Here is a 19,994-nt window from a genome sequence, read left to right as displayed (position 1 = left end):
CTGGTCCCAGCCCACCCTGCTGCACTCTGCCCCGCCAGCTCTCGGCATCGCTCAGGGGAGAGAGTGAAAGCTGGAAAGAGGCGGGGTGGGGCACAGCGGAGCAGAATGGGGTGGGCTGGGACCAGGACACTCGCTGCTGCCAGCACCAGCCCCCCCGCTAACCCTCGAGACCACCCTGGACCTCGCGTCTCCCCAAAGCGCAGGGCCTGGGGTGGTTGCCCCGATCCTTCCTATGGACAGAATGGCTCTGAAAATATAAGCCCAAACATTGGTGGAGCCGGGCCCACCTTCTTGAATATTGGTGGAGCACGGGCACCACAGGCCCATATAACTCACCGCCTATGCCTCCAGCATCTGCTTCCAAACCCTTCTCTGCTACCAACATAACCCCTCCAGCGCCTGCTGCCTGCCCCCTCCCTGCTCTGCACACAACCCCTTTAGTGCTTGCTTCCTGCCCGTTACTGTTCCCCACACAACCCCTCCAGCGCTTGCTTCTCACCCCCTAGCTCAGGAGTAGGGAACCTATGGCACATGTGCCAAAGGCGGCACGCGAGCTGATTTTCAGTGGCACTCACACTGCCCGGGTCCTCGCCACTGGTCCGGGGGGCTCTGCATTTTTATTTAATTTTAAACAAAGCTTCTTAAACATTTTTAAAACCTTATTTACTTTACATACAACAATAGTTTAGTTATATATTATAGACTTATAGAAAGAGACCTTCTAAAAACGTTAAAATGTATTACTGGCACGCGAAACCTTAAATCAGAGTGAATAAATGAAGACTTGGCACACCACTTCTGAAAGGTTGCCGACCCCTGCCCTAGCTGCTCCCCACAGAGCCCCTCCAATGTCTCTTTCCTGCCCCTCCCTGCTCCCCACACAACCCTTACAGCGCCTGGTTACTTCCCCATCCCCGCTCCCCACACAACCCCTTCAGTGCCCACTTCCTGCCCCTCCCTGCTCCCCAACAACCTCTCCAGAGCCTGTTTCTCACCCTCTAGCTGCTCCCTGCAGAGCCCCTCCAATGTCTTCTTTCTGCCTCTCCCTGCTCTCCACACAACCCCTCCAGCACCTGCTTCCCACCCCACCTTGCTCCCCACACAGCCACTTCAACCTGTGCTTCCCGCCCAGTTGGTGCTCCCCACAGATCCCCTCTAGCGCCTGCTTCCTGCCCCTCCCGACTCCCCACACAACCACTCCAGTGCCTGCTTCCTGTCCCTCCCTGCTCTCCACACAACCCCTCCAGAGCCTGCTTCCCACCCCCTAGCTGCTCTCCACAGAGCCCCTCCAATCTCTCCTTCCCACCCCCTCACTGATCCCCACACAACCCCTCCAGCCTCTCCTTCCCACCCCCTCACTGATCCCCACACAACCCCTCCAGTGCTTCCTTCCTGCCCCTTCCCCACCCCCCACACAACCCCTCGAGCACCTGCTTCCTGTCCCTCCCTGCTCTCCACACTACCCCTTCCAGCCCTTCCTTCTTGTCCCCTAACTGATCCCCACACAACCCCTCCAGCGCCGCCTCCTCACTCACTACATGACTCCTCCAGTGCCTCCTTCCTGCCTCCTCCCCACTCCCATAACTCTTCCAGCACCTTCTTCCCACCCCTTTCCGGCTCCCCACACGAATCCTCCAGCGACTACTTCCCACCCCCTTACTGCCCCCCCAACCCCTCCAGTGCCTGCTTCCTGCTCCATCCTGCTCCTCACTGAACCCCTCCAGTGCCTGCTTCCTGCCCCCTCCCTACTCTCCACACAATCACTCTATTGTCTGCTTCCCACACAACCCATCCAATGCCTGCTTGCCACCCCTCCCCACCCAGCCCCTCCAATGTCTGTTTCCTGCCCACTGCTTGTTCCGGACACCACCCCCTCAGTGCCTGCTTCCTGTCCCCTCCCCGCTCCCCACACCTCTGCAGCACCTACTTCCTGCCCTCTCCCTGCTCCCCATACAACCTCCCCAGCGCCTCCTTCCTGTGTCCCCACTCATCACATAACTCCTTCAGCGCCTGTTTCCTGCCCCTCCCCACACAGCCCCTCCAATGTCTTCTTCCTGCCCACTGCCTGTTCCCCATACAACCCCTCCAGCGCCTGCTTCCCTGCCCCACTCCCTGTTTCCCATGGGCCTATCCAGCCTGTCCTGGTGTAGCTGCTGACATCCCAGAGAGAGGTCACTTCCAGGGTTTGACCTTTGTCAGAGAATTTCCGCTCCATCCTGTTCCCACTAAGAGTGGAGTTTGGGTCTGTGGGGGGGGGGGGGTGCGACAAAAAGCAGGGCATTTCCCTTGGGCAAGTGGCCACTTCGACAAGACAAACTAGTTTGAAATACTTTTTCTCCTTGCTCAGCAAACTTGATTTCCGCTCCTCAGACTCCATCCTCCTGAAGTCAGCACAAGCCAGCAAACCCAGAGTGTAGGCAGGAGCAGGACCGGCCCATTCCGTGCCCCTCCCAAGGGATGTTGGTTTGAGGTCAGAGATGGATGGCAGGGTTGGTGTCTGGAAATCATGATGTCACTTTGCAGTATGGAGCAGCAATTTGAGGCGGGTGGAATTCTCTGGGAATGTCTGTGCTGCAGTGAGGCAGAGCCTGTGATTACCGGGCTTGGGGACGCAGTGTGTGGACAGCGTGGCACTGTGCAATCCAGAGAAACTATCCTCCCCTGCCAGCTTATGCCAGGCTCTACCGCCACCTCCTGTGCTGTGCAGAGCTCTGCTGCCCAGCTGAGTGGGCACAGAGCGCAGCTTCAGCTATTAGGGTTTCTAAGAGAAACTGCAGTTTGATTTTGCTCATTTCAAAGGGAAGAGATGGGGGCACCAAGTCTCCCCTGGTGCTGGAAAGTGCCAGGCTCAAAGCTGGTGTGGTCTGCCCAGCATAGGAGGCAGTGCAAAATTGGTATAGCAGTTCCTACCCTGTCCCTACTCTGTAGTGGTCGTAGAGAGCATGGGAGGAAAGGGGCATGACTGGGGCTTCCCTGTGCAATCCCTAGTTGCTGTCATGCCCCCTTTGATTTAGCATTCCCAGCCTGATCCATGCTGTGCACTATGTGCCTGGAGCCAACAGTGTGGCTCTGAATCTCCCCCTTTCCGTTATGGTGCTGCTGGCAGAGACAGGGTTGCCATGGGACAGGGAGCAGCCCCACAAGGCCAAGTAGAGGCTCTGAGCTCTAGCTTCAAAGAATGGACTAAGCTGAGTTGCTCCATGAGGTTGAATTGCTAGGGGACTCCACCAATGAGCAGCCTTGTCTCCCTATTGAGGAAGGCCCAGCATGGCAAAGAGCTGTGGCATTTGTGTGTGATGTTCACACCTTGTAGTGTGCTTAGGCTGCAGTCTGTGACTAAGGCAGCCTTGGGCCCCAGGATCATGGGCCCCACTATCACAGCCCCCAGAGGAGGTGGATTTTGCTCTGAATGTTTTGGTGATTCCCAGCTTTGTGCTCAGCTGCAGCCTCTGCTGTGCACTTGGTGATCTGTGGAGGTAGATTTAGGGCTACTCTACACTGGCAATGCTAAAGTGCTGCTGCCCAGGTTCCTCCCCCACTCTGAACTTTAGGGTACAGATGTGGGGACCTGCATGGACACTTCTAAGCTTAATTACTAGCTTAGATCTGGTAACACTGCCACCATCCAGAAATTTCAGTGTCTGGATCACTTTCTGTCCCCCCAAAACCTTCCCCTCCCTGGGCAGCCTTGAGAGGCTTTTTCACCAAGTTCCTGGTGAACACTGATCCAACCCCTTGGATCTTAACACAAGGAGAATTTAACCATCCCCGCTCCCTTCCCCCACCAATTCCTGGGGAGTCCAGATCCAATCCCCTTGGATCTTAACACAAGGGAAAAAATCAATCAGGTTCTTAAAAAGAAAGCTTTTAATTAAAGAAAGAAAGGTGAAAATTATCTCTGTAAAATCAGGATGGAAAATACTTTACAGGGTAATCAGATTCATATAGCCCAGAGGAACCCCCTCAAGCCTTAGGTTCAAAGTTACAGCAAACAGAGATAAAATCCTCTCAGCAAAAAGGAACATTTACAAGTTGAGAAAACAAAAATAAGACTAACACGCCTTGCCTGGCTATAACTTACAAGTTTGAAACATGAGAGACTGATGCAGAAAGATTTGGAGAGCCTGGATTGATGTCTGGTCCCTCTTAGTCCCAAGAGCGAACAACCCCCAAACAAAGAGCACAAACAAAAGACTTCCCTCCACCAAGATTTGAAAGTATCTTGTCCCCTTATTGGTCCTCTGGTCAGGTGTCAGCCAGGTTTACTGAGCTTCTTAACCCTTTACAGGTAAAAGAGACATTAACCCTTAACTATCTGTTTATGACAGCTGCTCTGGCAGTGGTTTAACGTGCCTTATGTGGTCGTGGCGCAGCTCCGTGAGGGGCATAGCTACCAGTGCTGGGAGCACGGCTCCCACTGCTGGTGCACTGTCTACACTGGTGCTTTACAGTGCTGAAACTTGCTGTGCTCAAGGGGGTGGGTTTTTTTCACACCCCGAGCGAAAAAGTTGCAGCACTGTAAAATGCCAGTGTAGACAAGCCCTTAGAGGTGAAGCAGGGAAGCTGTCCCTGGGCACTGGGGCGGTGCCAGCAGTGACTCCATCCTGAGTGGTGCGCTCAGTGGGCTTAGGAGCAGGTGCCCTAAGGGTCAGGGTTTTATGGGCGCACACAAGTGTAACTGGTTGATTGGTACCAGGCACACACAATGCTGACGGATGGGGCTGGATGCACATAAAACCTCCTCTCGCAGGAGCGTCTATGTCTGATTTTACCATACAGCAGAGAAGGGCTCAAGCACAGCTGCTGACGTATAAAATATTCTCCATCAGCAGCAGCACTTCTACCCCCATGAGGTCCATCCCTCACTCTCCTCACCAGCCCCACCTTCACTAAGCATTGCAAAAGCCTAGGAATTTAATACAAATGGCTGTCAAGCAGTGCAAGGTGCAATGCACACAATGTGCCTGACAGAAACCCACAAAAGGCAATAAAAAGCTAAGCCACCTGGCACGCCTGACCTTCCACTCCTTCCTCCACAGGCACACACCTTGCTATTACCACAAGGGCTGTGCACCACAGATCATAACCTTAACTCTGCCCCAGCTGCCCGCAGCCCTTCTCCACACAGCCCTTTACCAAACTGTCCTCTCCCAGCACAACCACATAATAATTCACCAAACACCCACAACTACTGGTGTTGGGGGGAAATGCTCTGGTAAAGTGGTATATCCCCAAGAGTAAAAGGGAGTGAAATGAAGGTTGTGGTGTGTGGTCTAGGATAATGGCACGCTGTGTCTCTGGGGCTGAAGGGTTCATAGGGTTAGGTGGCTTAGCTTTACATTGCCTTGCTTTTGTGGGTTTGTGTCAGGCCTGTTGTATGCGACACCGCCCAGACTGCTTCATAATGGAGTTTTTGTGTCTTAATCTCAATAGCAGTCAGTTGAATGCTGGAGAGATTCCATTCCCATCCATACTGAAGTGCAAAGCACAGCACTTATGTTACCCTGAGTGACCTTGCTTCCAAAAATTCTTCTTTTCTTGTAGTTAATTTCTGCCAGGGTTTAAAGGAACCCTGGAGCCACCCTTTCAGCCAACTAGCCATTGCTGCAGTGGTTCTGGTTCTCTTTCCATTTCCTTTTAATGAGATGAAAATCATGGGTATTAGCCTGCAGCTTGAAAATGAACTCACCTCCTAAAGCCAGCCCCTGGGAACTCCTTGCTCCCCAGAGGAGGCTGCCCCAGGCATTCAACAGGCTCAGATTCTCCTTTCCTCATTAAGTATTTTTACCTTTGCTATGTGTAAATGGATTTAACACTCAAGTACACTGTGGAGTGCTGGAACCTCATCTGCAACACATACTTGTACCATCATCATATACAGCCCAGCTGTCTATGATTACACACCTAGCACATGCCCCATGTGTAATATATACTCACACTCAATATACAGTTCCATCATCACATACACAATACAACTGTTGACATACATCATTCCTCATATACAGCTTTTCAGCACCTAGAACACAGGCACTGCCTCTTGAGCTAAAAGGAGGTTTTCTTTAGCTGTGAGGTGGTAGAAGCCAATATATTTGCTAGTATGAGCCATTAGATGGAAACATGATCACAAGCACTAAGTCCATGTATTACACTAACACTAAGCACCAGCCCCTGCAAACACCCTAACAGCACATACACTCTATCAACATCCTGGTATGTACAACATATCATTTAGAATAGATCATAGGAATTGTATGTCCCTGTTGTCACACTTGCATCCCATACTGTACCTCGTATGCAACATAAACTCCTACTATTCACAACAGTCTTTCCACTAGCAAAAAATGAAGCACTGATGACCCTGACAAATTAAACAAGGACAAGGTATCTTGCTTAACGGGCAACAAGTTAGACCAACTATGGTATAGATCCACTCTTCCATTTCCCAGCTAAACACACTCAGCAATGTGCCATCATGTAACATCCTCTTTTATCTCATAAAGGAAAAATACAAAGAAAGATTCCTGCAAGATGAGATGGTTTCTCAGCAAATCAACTCTGTTGAGTCCTTGCAGCAGCTGCTCCCCGCTCCAGAGGCAATGAAACCAAAACAGCCCTTGCAGAGGAAGATGCATGTGCGGAGCCGGCTTCCTTCCAAGCCCACCATCATTCGAGGCATCACTTATTACAAGGCAAAGTCCACTGAGTCAGAAAATGACCTAGAGGAACGTGAGTTGTGTTTGCAGCCATGTCTGGCTTCATGGAATTCGCCATCTGGGCCTCTTAGCAATGGGATGGGTAAAGTCTGTAGCCAATCAGCCTCTTCCCCACTTAGCAGCCTGGCTGTCCAAGCTGAGTACAAGACTGTACCTTCTCAAAATGTGACTATGTGAGAGAATAGTCATAAGTGAATGTGTGAGGGAGAAGCTAGGGTCATGGGTTCCATGGGCCAGTTAGGTTCTGCATCACCAGGGCTTTCATTCTTCTTCATTCTAATGAAATCTGTGTTCCCTGAGAGCCATTCAACCTACCCCCACCATTGGGGTCAGCATCTTAAGGGCATCACTGCAGAAAGTGTGAGGAGAGATTTGAAGGAGCAAGGGGCTTGGTTCCATGCATATGGAGCAGTGGGAAAGAAAGCACCACACATTTGTGGGAGAAGCAGCCAAATGGGCATTTAGGGCTGGTATCACTGGCAAAGCAGAGGAGGCGGGGACAATGAAAATCAAGAGAGAAGGGGGAGGAGCAGATGTGTGAAGATGAGTGAGTACAAGACACTGAAAGGAGCGAGGAAGGGATTGAAAAGGAGGGGTGACTTGCTCAAAGTGATGGACTGCAGAGATAATCTTAGTATAGTCTACATCAGTGGTTCCCAAACTTGTTCCGCTACTTGTGCAGGGAAAGCCCCTGGCGGGCCAGGCTGGTTTGTTTACCTGCCGCGTCCACAGGTTCAGCCGATCGCAGCTCCCAGTGGCTGCAGTTCGCCTCTCCAGGCCAATGGGAGATGCTGGAATCGGCAGCCAGCACATCCCTCGGCCCGTGCCACTTCCAGCAGCTCCCATTGGCCTGGAGATGCGAACCACGGCCACTGGGAAGGAGGAGGATCTGGGGAACTACAGGCCAGTCAGCCTCACCTCAGTCTCTGGAAAAATCATGGAACAGGTCCTCAAGGAATCAATTCCGAAGCACTTAGAGGAGAGGAAAGTGATCAGGAACAGTCAGCATGGCTTCACCAAGGGCAAGTCATGTCTGACTAGACTAATTGCCTTCTATGAGGAGATAATTGGGTCTGTGGATGAGGGGAAAGCAGTGGATGTGTTATTCCTTGACTTTAGCAAAGCTTTTGATACGGTCTCCCACAGTATTCTTGCCGTCAAGTTAAAGAAGTATGGGCTGGATGAATGGACTATAAGGTGGATAGAAAGCTGGTTAGATCGTCGGGCTCAACAGGTAGTGATCAATGGCTCCGTGTCTAGTTGGCAGCCGGTTTCAAGCGGAGTGCCCTAAGGGTCGGTCCTGGGGCCGTTTTTGTTCAATATCTTCATTAATGATCTGGAGGATGGCGTGGACTGCACCCTTAGCAAGTTTGCAGACAACACTAAACCGGGAGGAGTGGTAGATACGCTGGAGGGTAGGGATAGGATACAGAGGGACCTGGACAAATTAGAGGATGGGGCCAAAAGAAACCTGATGAGGTTCAACAAGGACAAGTGCAGAATCCTGCACTTAGGACAAAAGAATCCCATTCACAGTTGCAGACTAGGGACCGAATGGCTAGGAAGCAGTTCTGCAGAAAAGGACCTAGGGGTTACAGTGGATGAGAAGCTGGATATGAGTCAACAGTGTGCCCTTGTTGCCAAGAAGGCTAACGGCATTTGGGGCTGTATAAGTAGGGGTATTGCCAGCAGATCGAGGACGTGATCATTCCCCTCTATTTGACATTGGTGAGGCCTCATCTGGAGTACTGTGTCCAGTTTTGAGCCCCACATTACAAGAAGAATGTGGACAAATTGGAAAGAGTCCAGTGGAGGGCAACAAAAATGATTAGGGGGCTGGAGCACATGACTTATGAGGAGAGGCTGAGGGAACTGGGATTGTTTAGTCTGCAGAAGAGAATAATGAGGGGGGGATTTGATAGCTGCTTTCAACTACCTGAAAGGGGGTTCCAAAGGGGATAGATCTAGACTGTTCTCAGTGGTGGCAGATGACAGAACAGGGAGTAATGGTCTCAAGCTGCAGTGGGGGAGGTCTAGCTTGGATATTAGGAAAAACTTTTTCACTAGGAGGTGGTAAAGCACTGGAATGGGTTACCTAGGGAGGTGGTGGAATCTCCTTCCTTAGAGGTTTTTAAGGTCAGGCTTGACAAAGCCCTGGCTGGGATGATTTAGTTGGGAATTGATTCTGCTTTGAGCAGGGAGTTGGACTAGATGACCTCCTGAGGTCCCTTCCAACCCTGAGATTCTATGTTTCTATGAAACTGCGGACATGGCAGGTAAACAAACTGGCCTGGCCCGCCAGGGGCTTTCCCTGCACAGGCGGTGGAAAAAGTTTGGGAACCACTGGTCTACGTAGCTATTGTTAGAGCACTAGCACGAGCTCTGCAAGCCCTAGTCTATTAACCCAGGCTGGGAGACTTGCTACTGTGGGCTGCGTAGACTTACCCAAGTGACTTGGGACAGAGGAAGCAGCTAGTCCATGTGCTACCTTCTCTAAAAGAGAGAGTTAGAAATGAAGGAAACTGAAATAACATCAACGTGGAAATAGAAGTGTTTCTGACAGACAAAGATCCATCTACACTAGGTGTGGCTGAAGACGTGGAACAGAAAAAACATTTTGCTAAGGTGTGTCACAGAGTTAGAGCCCAGAGCGTCTGTTCACTGGGAGAACAGCAAAGCAATAACCTTGATTATTTGGTGGGCACAATGACTTTAAACTTTCACACTGGAGAGTAATACAGTGTTACAGTGCAGTAGCTAAGGGAATATGGAACTCTTACTGTTTGCTTTAAAACTCAATACAATAAATGCAAATTCATCACCTGTGTTAGGACAGAAAACCAGCCTAGCCAGGAAGTTAGGTAAAAACACATTTGCTGAAAATGGCTCACTATGAACCAGAGGCAACAGACAGTACGTAGAATTCCATCTGTCTCCCAAGGGCTGTAGTATCTGGAAGGAGACTGCAAATCACAAAACAACTTCAGTGATACATTCAATGAGAGAAATTCCATTGACCTTAATGGAGGAAATAAAAACAGAGTTTGAACATATGAAAAGCTGGGAGCAATTGAAAGTGTAAAAAACTTGGGTAAATGCCATGGATGGAATTAAAAAGGCAGTTAAAGTGCAGATGTGCATTGATAAGGCAATGCTACACAATGTAAACTATTGGAAAGGTGGCTGCTAAGCTCTCAGAAGCCAAAATATCCTCTGCATTACATGTTTAAGCAAATGCCAGTTGGCTGTTATATTCTGGAGTGCAAGCTAGACCATGGTTCTCAACTTATGGCACATTGTGGGCCACATATGTGGCCCACAGTGTGTTACCTGGGCTGCAGGGACTGTGCAGTTGCCCCGGTCCCCCACTGTGCGGCTATCCCAGACCCCACAGGGCTGGCCAGCAGTCACAGACCTTCACCACATGGCTGCTGCGGACCCTGGCCTGTGGATTGCCCTTTAGCACACAACTGAGCTGGGCTGCAGCTCTGTGTTAACTGGGTTGCAAACCGCTGAGCTAGACCAATGAGGGGTTGTGTCGCTGCCTTCCCTGGATCCTATGCATCTCAAAGGCTCTGCTGCTGTGCTTCTCTTGTCTGGACATGCTCAGCCAGTGGATAAGCCTGCACTGAGCATCTGTGGGTTAAGCAGCTCTGTTTCCAACAGCCGGGTTGGCACTCCCCAGCCACAGTCTGATTCACCTGGCAAGGTGACCCCAACACACACATCAGTTCCAAATGTCCCCCAAACCATCTGCCCTGAAGTGTCCAGCCCTCTCCTTAGACACTCAGTGGAATAATACTGTGTGTTCACCCCTGTAAGGAGACAAAAGCACATCACTGGTTATTAGCTTAGCTGGTGGAAATGCACCCTTCCCTTTAAGTACAGGACTAAATTGGTTTATTGGAAAAATAAAACATGTTTATTAACAAAAGGACATAGGTTAGGGGATACCAAGTAGAAGGAATAAAGTTAGAAGGATTGTAAACCATCAAAAGTAAAAATATGCTTTCTAATGGCAAAGACCTAAATTAACAAGCTACAGTCTTTTGCCAACCTTCCATTCCCAGAGATTTCAGCCCTCTTGGCTGAAGGACCCAGCTTTCTCACCTTGCAAGACCTCTGGCCCCTTGTGTCTGGACAGTGATGGATGCCAAGATGGCTTCTTTCCTCTCCATATAGCTTCCCAAACTCAGTGTTTGTGTGCTGTTCTTCCCTTCCTGTGGCCTACCCAGACCCCTGATGATTCATATGTCAATGGCGCTTCCATTGTTTTTGGTCACACCTTGCTTAATCTCATTGGAGACAGATATATAGCTGCCTTCCCTCCAGTCTGGGCGGGAACCTATTTTTCCCTGTGTTTGGTCACAGACTTTTAAAATATAATATCTTTGAATATCTGTATTTCCTCCTATTCCGCTAATATAGACACTTCACAATGATATTAATTATCAGTGTCAGCTTTCAGACAAGCCCTTTCCTGATACACTTTGATAGTACAGTAATATTGCCCATAATCAGTTAATGTAATTGCTTATCAGCAGAGCTCCAGCCCCCCATCTTTACAGACTAGTAAACCTTTGTGATGTATGCTCTGAAAAGTAAAACACAGACCACGCTTCTTTTTCCTGCTGGGGTGTAGATGCTGTCTCCTCCCCCACGTCTTAGCTTGATAGAGTTGTTTACCTTTTACAAACATAAATGGACCTTCATTATCCTTGCCTGAGGACCAGACTGCCACAAAATGGCATATTCCTTTGTCTAGGGCATGCTGTGTTTATGCATTGCTTGCCAAACACATTTTAAGAATATAATTCTAGCCTATGTCCATAACTCTTTGTACACAGCCTGAACATACATCATGCAAGAATATTAATGATCAGTGAGTAATTAGTTTTACAGTGTCTTCTATACCACCTTTTAGATACAAATTATGACACCAGTGTTAGGTGTAGTGAGTATGTCAAGCTGGACAAGAGCTGCTGAACCAGCAACCCTGAGGGGATTAAAAAAGTTTAAATGATAATGGATGGTATTTGAATTTGGGCTGAACATCTTAGAGAGCACAAAGCAAAATTCTGTAGGGAGCAAGAGGAAGCCTTAAAATGTTATAAATTGGTGTAATAGAAATGTTTTCTATTGGACATAAAGTGAGCAAGGTTGTCTTGACGGCTGACCCAAACATAATAAAAGCAGGAGTTGAAATGCCTGCTTCACAATATAAAGTTGGTCTGCATAGGTTTAGGAGGTTAGTAAACTAATTTGAAAAATTAATGCCCAAACTATCTGTGGATCATAAACTTGGAAGGAAATTAGCGGGAATGACCTTTTCTGGCCCTGAATACTGGTCTCCATTCACCAGTTTTCAAGTACTTGGATGTTATTCAACCATCTGTGCTGTCAAGTAGAGGCATCGTCTGAAGGTCCAGGTGCAGGCCTTATGCAGGAAAGGCAGCCAGCAGCATTCACACTGAGATCCCCAAACAAGGAAGAAGGAAACCAATTCCATATTGAAAAGCAGATGCTGGCAATGTATGTGTTGTCTTAAATCCCACATAGAGGAGTATGAGAAAAACCACATGTAGGCACTTACAGACTTCTGGAAAAAAAATCTGTGTGTTTAACACCCCCATGAATCAAGTGTCTGATGTTGAATTTACAAAGCTATATGGAACACATTAGCAGAGCAGTAAACAGACCACCACCTAACAGCCATACTGATGACTATGAACCTCCTATGTGTGACACCTAGCACCCTTTCCAAATTCACAGAATTTCAGATTGAATGCACTGATGAATAGGACCTCTCTTGGGTAGAGAGTGGTTTTTTACATATGCTGAAATAGACAGATTTACAGGGATCAGCCAAAGAAAGAACAGGGCTACATTTGCGGTGGATATCAAAGGGCAGGGCAGGCTAAGCCTCCCCTGACCCAGGCCGTGGCCCTGCCCATGTTCTACCCTGAGGCCTCGCCCTCTACCCTTAAGCAGGTGGGAGCTCAACTCCAGCCTGCAGCCTGGAGCTTGGGCCTGCTGGCAGCCATGGCTACCACAGGGCAGCACTCGGGCTGGCCCAGGGGGTTGAGCCAGCAGCCTGGGGTGGCACTGCGGCCAGCTCAGCTCTGGGGGAGCTGGCTGGGATGGGCAGCCCAGGGCTCCTCCAGCCGCAGGAGCAGCCCAGGGCTCTTCTGGCTGAAGGGGGCGGGGCTTCGGGTGAAAGAGGTGCACCTGCAGGGGTAGTCTCCCGAAAGGGGAGGTTCACCTGCCTCTCATGCAGGGCTAAGTCCCAAACTGACACCATACTGGCTATTTACGGAAGCAATTAGCAAGGAGAACGCTTACCTAAATGAGTAGGACTGATTTTTCCAGCAGCACAGAAAGAAAGTGCCCAGCAGTTATCTAGGAACTGAAAACTGTATGTGGAGGGTGAGGGACTAGACTGGGAAACACACAGAAACAGTTCCTTGTGATTATTTAGGCAGCAGGTTCATACACAGCTCTTACAGTGGGTTACAGAGAAGGTCAGCGTCTTTATTCCCAAAACCAGAAGCACACAGAAGGGGTCCACAGTCACCCAGCAGGCCACTGACAGGTCCAGGACTAGAATGCAGGTTTTCTGAGCCCTAAGTGATACTGGCTCCCAATATGATACACATATTTGCTTCTACCGAGCGTACACTAAAGAGCCAATCCTGGGTCATGACCGCCTAGAGACACAATGGCAAAGGCTAGGAGGGGCTTACTACAGCCTTTGAATTGAACAAAGGTTCCTATTTGTTAGTTTTGAAATCTCCAGGAACTCAGCCTAGTAATTGCTCAATAGCAAACACAAGCAAGTGGCCTGCTGATTCCCCATAGGGCTCAGAAAACCCGAGCTGCTGAAAGCCCACGCCCCAAACTGTCAGAAATCACAAGTCTTACTCAAAAATCAGGGGCTTTTGTGTTTTGGTGTTTTTAAAGATTGTCACATATTTTGGTTTTTACCCTTCCCTGCCATGCCCAGCGCTCACAAATATACAGCGAGTCCGGCAGTTTTGGCCCCTGCTGCAGGAGCTCATCTCAGCTTGGAGTTGCTCCATTTGTCCAGTGCCTAGCACAATGCAAGAGCCAGGGCCTGCCCTGAAGAGCTAACTGGCCAGTGCAGAGCAAAGTGATGACATAAGTCCTGCACCCAGCTGTGATGTCCGTCAGTCACAGCCTATGCCACATGCGGCTCCACATGCCGTTCCTAGGGAATCTGATGTTCATACAGCTTTCTACAGATCCTGGCACCAACCCTTCCCCTGAGCTGCCTGGGGGGAAAGGGATGTGCAGTTGGGAAGGGAATGATGGGAGTTAGCTATAGGCAAACTAAACACCGGCTGAGGGAAGTAGATTCTGCCTACGACGACCGGGCCAAACCTGAGTGGTGCTGCAACCTGTGAGAGTTGGCCCTCACTTCAACCATAACCACTCACCGTTCCCCACCCCCCCCGAAAGTCTGATGCACCCCAGTGTGGAGAACCTCTGTCCTAGAGACTGAGCAGGGCAGGGGAAGAATACACATGTCCTGCCTAAGTCAGCAGATTGCCTTGAGTGACCTCTGCTCTGTGTAGCAGTTCCAACATCTAGGAGCTCCCATCTCTGCACACTGGAAGTGGCAAAATATCCCTCCACTCCATGCTGTTCTTAGTCTCAAACTCACTGACAACTGCACCCTTCTCTTAAAGGGACAGCCCCCCCTTACCAAAATACAATAATAAACATGCAACAGTAAAACAAATATTAACACCACATCCAAATTCATAGCTAAATCAATGTCTTGCAATACAGAGGCGTTGCAATAATTACTCTGAACTTCCTTCACTAACTTTCTTCTACAGATCTACTTTTTCCCCACTTCTACATGCGTTATTAGCAATGTTTGACCCTGTAGCCTTCAAATCCACAGCATAGACTGCTTCCTCTTCAGCTATAGGGGGAGGAAGCATGTTGTGTTCTTCTACCAGCCCAGCCCACACAGGGAGATACAGCACCCATGAGGCCAGTGGGTTACACCAGTAGCTGTGATACTGCAGTGAGGCACTGGGCATCAGGATTCTGGCTCTGGGAGAAGGTTTTGGTCTGGTGGTCAAAGACAGCACCTGTACTGGAGCCTTGAATTCTATTTCCAGCTCTGTCTGCAGTGACCATGTGCAAGATCACTGCTATCTTATCTCTGAAATTGGTGAAGAACAATCCCCCCCATCCCATGATATGAACTTTGGCCATAGTAATGGCCAAATATTAATAGCACCAAATGACAGAGCTGAGACTTCAACTCTTGGGCTTGTGTGGTTGCACACCTTCCACTGGGCTACAGGGCACTGTAGAGAGGAGCTCCCCAAAAGTTATAGGAAGGCTGGAATGTATTGCAATACTGCCTTCAACAGGAGCCCATATCATGTTATTTGTGAGTGTTAGCAGCACTGCACAATGGGCCCCACTTATCCACTGCTGATGCCTGGGGATTTCCTTTTGAGCAGCTCAGCTCATCCCCAAGGTCCCCCCAAACTAAGTACTGGGGTGGCTCAGCGAGCAATGGAGACAGGGCCTAGTGCTGTGTCCACTGACAAGCCTGACTCTGGAGCACTCAAGAACCATGACAGGCTAGTCCAGGCTCCCCTTGCGCAGTTCTAGTCCCACCATCGCGGGGGTTGCCATGCACCTCCCAGTGATGCGTGTTTTGCTTGCTTGGCAGAGGATGAGTCTTTCAGTGGGGATCACACAGTTGATTTGCTGATTGAAGATCAGCTCTTGAGGCACAACAGCCATGAGCGGAGCAGCACCACGAGGACGCCAGCTCCAGTAGGAGGGCCTCTGACACTCCAGAACATCGCCCCTACCATAGAGTACATTTCACAAGCTGCCCTTGCCATACCTGGGTCTCCAGTAGCAGAAACTGCCACCAGGACTCCACCATTGCCCTCTGCTGCCCCGTCCCTCTCCAGTGAACTGACACCAGCACTGACCCCTGTAGCTCCCACCACCATTGTAGATCAGCTCCCAGCCACTCTGAAGACCACCACTGCACCTGGAGCCATTACCATGAGTGGGTCAGTAGACGAGCCAGCCACATGGACACCAGCAACCTTGACCCATACTGGTACACAGGCACCCACAACAGCAGCAATCCTACCCACAGCCAGCCCCCGCAAAGCTACAATTGCTATGACAACCACCACTGTCCACATCTCGACAACAACTGGGTCAAGTGTGGAAGCCTTCAGGAGTGAGCCTCCGACGCCAGTGAGCCCTACGCGACCTGCCACGCCCAGACAGAACCTTGACGAAGAGGATCTGAGAAGCATCATTGGTGAGTCTGCCCTCCTCCACTCCTCTTGTGTCTTGGTCTCCAGGTAAGTTTGTTGTGGACCAGTGTGTGGAAGAGCTGCCCAGGATTGTGTGTGCCAGGAGTTGAGGAGGGCTCGTTACAGGACTTGTGTTATAAGCTATTTTTGCAAAGAAGCATGAACAGCAATATTTTGGCACAGCAGGATGCCAACAGCAGCTGGAGTTAAGGAAGGGTGGCCCAGTGCTTAGGGTACTGGGCTGGCATTTGGTCCACCTGTGTTCAGTTCCCCACTCTGCTAGCATTGACCTGCATGACCTGGGACATAGGCTGAGTGTTGCGGTGCCTGGCTTTAGAGGCCCTGCTGCCCAGGTTCCTGTATGATGCATAGGGAAAGTGAGGGGCCTAAAATAAAAAAAAGATTCACAGAAGCCTGCATACTGAGCAGGGAGCTGCCTAAAGGAGCCAGTGGGAAATGCTGGGAGAGGGTGTGGCCCCAGCCCTGCCCAGCATAGGGACTTAGGCCCCTCTCTCTGAAGCCTCTCTTGTTGCCAGGCACCAATCGAGAGCAGTCTTCCTCCTAGATAACCAAGGTGGAGCTGCCCCCTTACACTTAGCGGCCAGAGCACTCACCCACACTGGGGGAAAGCCACATTCAAGTCCCCCACTGAGACTTGAACCCAGGTCTCCCATGAGTGCCCTGACCACTGGGCTACACCATGCCTCATGCTGCCATTGTCCCCAATAGTTAAGCCGGGAGCAGTGTGACTCCTGCACAAGGCATGGGGGGCAGGGAAACCAGGATATAGTGTGTCTCTCACCCCATAGAGCTCACAGACACACCCCTTGCCCTCCTCCCTGCCATCCTGTTCCCTCCCTTGATATACACGTGCTGCCTGCCACCCACCCACGCCCCCTGCTGTCCCCTGACAAACTCACACACCCTGCTGTCCCTCTGACACACACACACACACCCTGCTGTCCCCCCCCACGCACACACCCCCTGCTGTGTGGGGAGCAAGGGGACGAGTGCCTGGGCTCCGAGGGGCAACGGAGGAGTTGCAGGCACCAGCCTGTGGTTCAGTGTCTCCTGGTGCTCTGCAGTTTGGGCACAGCAGCCCTCGGGAAGTGTGTGCTGAAGCACTGCGCTGAATGGTCAGGGAATGAGACTGGCCAATGACACCCCAGGCAATCCCCCGTCACACAGCCAGAGTGACCGCCTTTCCCCACACCCACTCCCAGATGGGCCTGTCAGGGGCTAACTGAGGCTCTTTGAAGAATTGGGCATATTCTGTGAAATTGGGCTCTATGATGGAGCGCACTCCCCTCTCATTAGTGCCTCCTGTCAGCTGGGTAGGAACCTGCACTCTGCTCGCCCTGCCCCCTATCAGCTGTTGCCCTGATTAGGTGCCCACTACTCCAGGTCCCGACCCAAATAGCAGCCACGTGCTGCTTCGTTTAATAGCTGCTGCTGCCGCTATTCCCTGGGCCACTTCCATGTAGCTCCTTCGTCTTCACCCTCATCTCAGGGCTGAAGATCTCAATTCCACTCCTTTCTCACTCTTCTGGGCCCAGCCAGCAACTGCCCTGTTCAGGCCCTGCAGCTCCTTTTAACTGGGCCTGCTGTGCTCTGAATGGTTGCTTCCCTGTAGCCTCTCTAGGCAGGCCTGGAGGACTCACCTTCACTGCTTCTTTTCTGGAGTAGGGTGTGGAAGGACTGCAAGGCCTCCAGTAGGGGGTCCTCAAAGGGCCTGATACACCCCATCACATATCTCCCCCACGCAGAAAGGATTGGGGTGGGGGATGCTATGGAGGGTAATGTCCCCTCCTATCCAGGCTTTGCCTTTCTTAGATAGGGTCTTCTCTCCCAGACCTCTCTGTCTGGAGAGCCTTTACCAACTTTGCCCTGCTTGTTAGGGTTCTCACTCTGGTTCCAGTCTCCACCCTGGTTAGTCAGGTGCCCCCCAATCCTCAGGCTTCTCTCTGGAGAGCTTTTCACTTTCTGCCCTGGCTGCTCAGACTCTTCTCTCTGAGGCCCTTCTGCCTGGAGAGCTCTTCCAGTTTCTGCCCTTCTTTGGTCAGGGTCTTCTCCCTCAGGCCTCTTTGCCTGGAGAGCTTGTAGGCCCCAGTTAGTCAGGGCTTCCCCTGTCAGACCCCTCTGCCTGGAGAACTATTCAGCCCTCTGTCTGGAGAGCTTTCACAAGCTGTGCCCTGACTTCTCAGGGTCTTCTTCTCTCCAGCTTCTCTACCTTGGAGGCCTTTTACAGTTCAGGGTCCTTCCTTAATTAACCCTGTCTCACCTTCTCCTGCAGAGCCAAACTGAACCCATAGGTGGGATCTACAAGAGCCGATACTTGGCCAAGTCCTGCAGCCACGGGGGAACTTCCTGATTAGCAGCAGTCAGGAAGTCTACTAAACTCTTGGTAATGTGCTTGTTCTTCTCAGTTACATCATCTGACATGACCAGGACTTGGGCTCAATTCTGTTGTAGGCGTTTCATATGGTGGCTATGTTCCTTCATATCTTGGGACATGTCATAATTCACCACATGCTGCATCCTGTGAATATCTGGTTCCCAGCAACTTATGATGTAGTCAACACCAGGATTTCACCAAGGTTGAACTGACTTAAGGCTGCTGCCTAGTCTCAGAGAAGCACCTCCTTGGATGCAAACACAAGCACATCCCTCAGAATTAAAAAGTCTTTATCCACATCCAACCTCCGTCCAGGTCTTCCAAACACTAAGGATGGTATCCTGTTCCCAAAATGTCTCAGTGCTTCACTCAGCTGCACCACTTCTCCTGCTGGATCCACAGTACCTTGTGGCTGATATTCTGGGCCGTAGAACAATATGAGTCCTTCTCCTTCCTCAAGGTAGGCCCCCTTCCTTTTAAACAGGATCCTGCCTGTGGCCTTGCTCTGCCAATATATCAAGATCCTGGGGTTTTAGACCCACGATTGGGTAGCTCTCTTTTTCAGCAGGTGGATGTATGTCCTTGTCCAAGCCATCTTCCTTCTGTACTGACCTCAGTCCACACAATTCCAGCTCTTTTTCTAGAGAGGCCACTTCAGCCTCGAGACTTCCCAGATCTTTCTCCTTAGCCAAGCTGGGCTTTGACCCTGGCTGGACCTTGAGCGAGTTCTGGAGCTTAATCAGCTCCTTTTGCAGCAGAAAGCACTGCTGTTCTCCAGCCTCCTTTTCAACTTTGAGGCAGATCAGTTCTTGCTCTCTACGATCCTTTCCCATGACAAGCAGGTCTCTTCTGGCTCCTGTTGGTACCTATACCCCCCTGTAGTTCATAGAACCAGAGGATTATAATGAACCACAAGGGTCATCTAGTCTAATCCCTTGCCAAGATGCAGGATTTGTTGTGGCTAAATGATCCAAGACAGATGGCTATCCAGCCTCTCTTTAAAAACCTCCAATGAAGGAACTTCCACAATCCCTAGCCAGTATGTTCCATTGTCTTGCTGCTCTTACAGTTAGGAAGTTTTTCCTGAGATTTAATCTAAATCTGCTGTGCTGTAGTTTGAACCCATTGACTCTTGTCCTGCCCTCTGTGTCTTTTTTATGGTAGCCTTTCAAGTATCTGAAGACCACCTTCATATCAACCCTTAATCTCCTCTTTTCCAAACTAAACATCAGGGCCGCCCAGAGGATTCAGGGGGCCTGGAGTCTTCGGCGGTGGGGCCCACCGCTTCGGCGGTAATTTGGCAGCGGGGGGTCCTTCTGCCCCAGAGTGGAAGGACCCCCTGCCGCCGAATTGCCGCCTAAGACCCAGAGCGGAAGAAGCTCCGGGAGCTCCGGCCCCGTGAGTGTTTTCTGGGGACCCCGGAGCAAGTGAAGGACCCCACTCCAGGGCCCCCGAAAAACTCTCGTGGGGGCCCCTCCAGGGCCCGGGGCAAATTGCCCCACTTGCACCCCCCCGCCCCACGGGCGGCCCTGCTAAACATAACTAAACACAGTTCCT

At 50.6% G+C, this 19,994-nt stretch overlaps 1 protein-coding gene across 1 annotated transcript in view; it reads left to right on the top strand.

Moving 5' to 3' along the window:
- Positions 1 to 19,994, top strand: part of OLFML2B (olfactomedin like 2B) — a 110,442-nt gene that overhangs the window by 85,396 nt on the left and 5,052 nt on the right. The window contains exons 5-6 of the mRNA XM_039484784.1: positions 6,501 to 6,726; positions 15,433 to 16,047. Of these exons, the coding sequence (XP_039340718.1) occupies positions 6,501 to 6,726; positions 15,433 to 16,047 (841 nt within the window). The remainder of the gene's footprint in view (positions 1 to 6,500; positions 6,727 to 15,432; positions 16,048 to 19,994) is intronic.

This window comes from Mauremys reevesii, linkage group 8, assembly GCF_016161935.1.
Source record: "Mauremys reevesii isolate NIE-2019 linkage group 8, ASM1616193v1, whole genome shotgun sequence".
NCBI lineage: Eukaryota > Metazoa > Chordata > Testudines > Geoemydidae > Mauremys > Mauremys reevesii.
The sequence above is the reverse complement of the archived record's forward strand: the minus strand, read 5'-3'. Positions and strand labels throughout refer to the sequence as shown.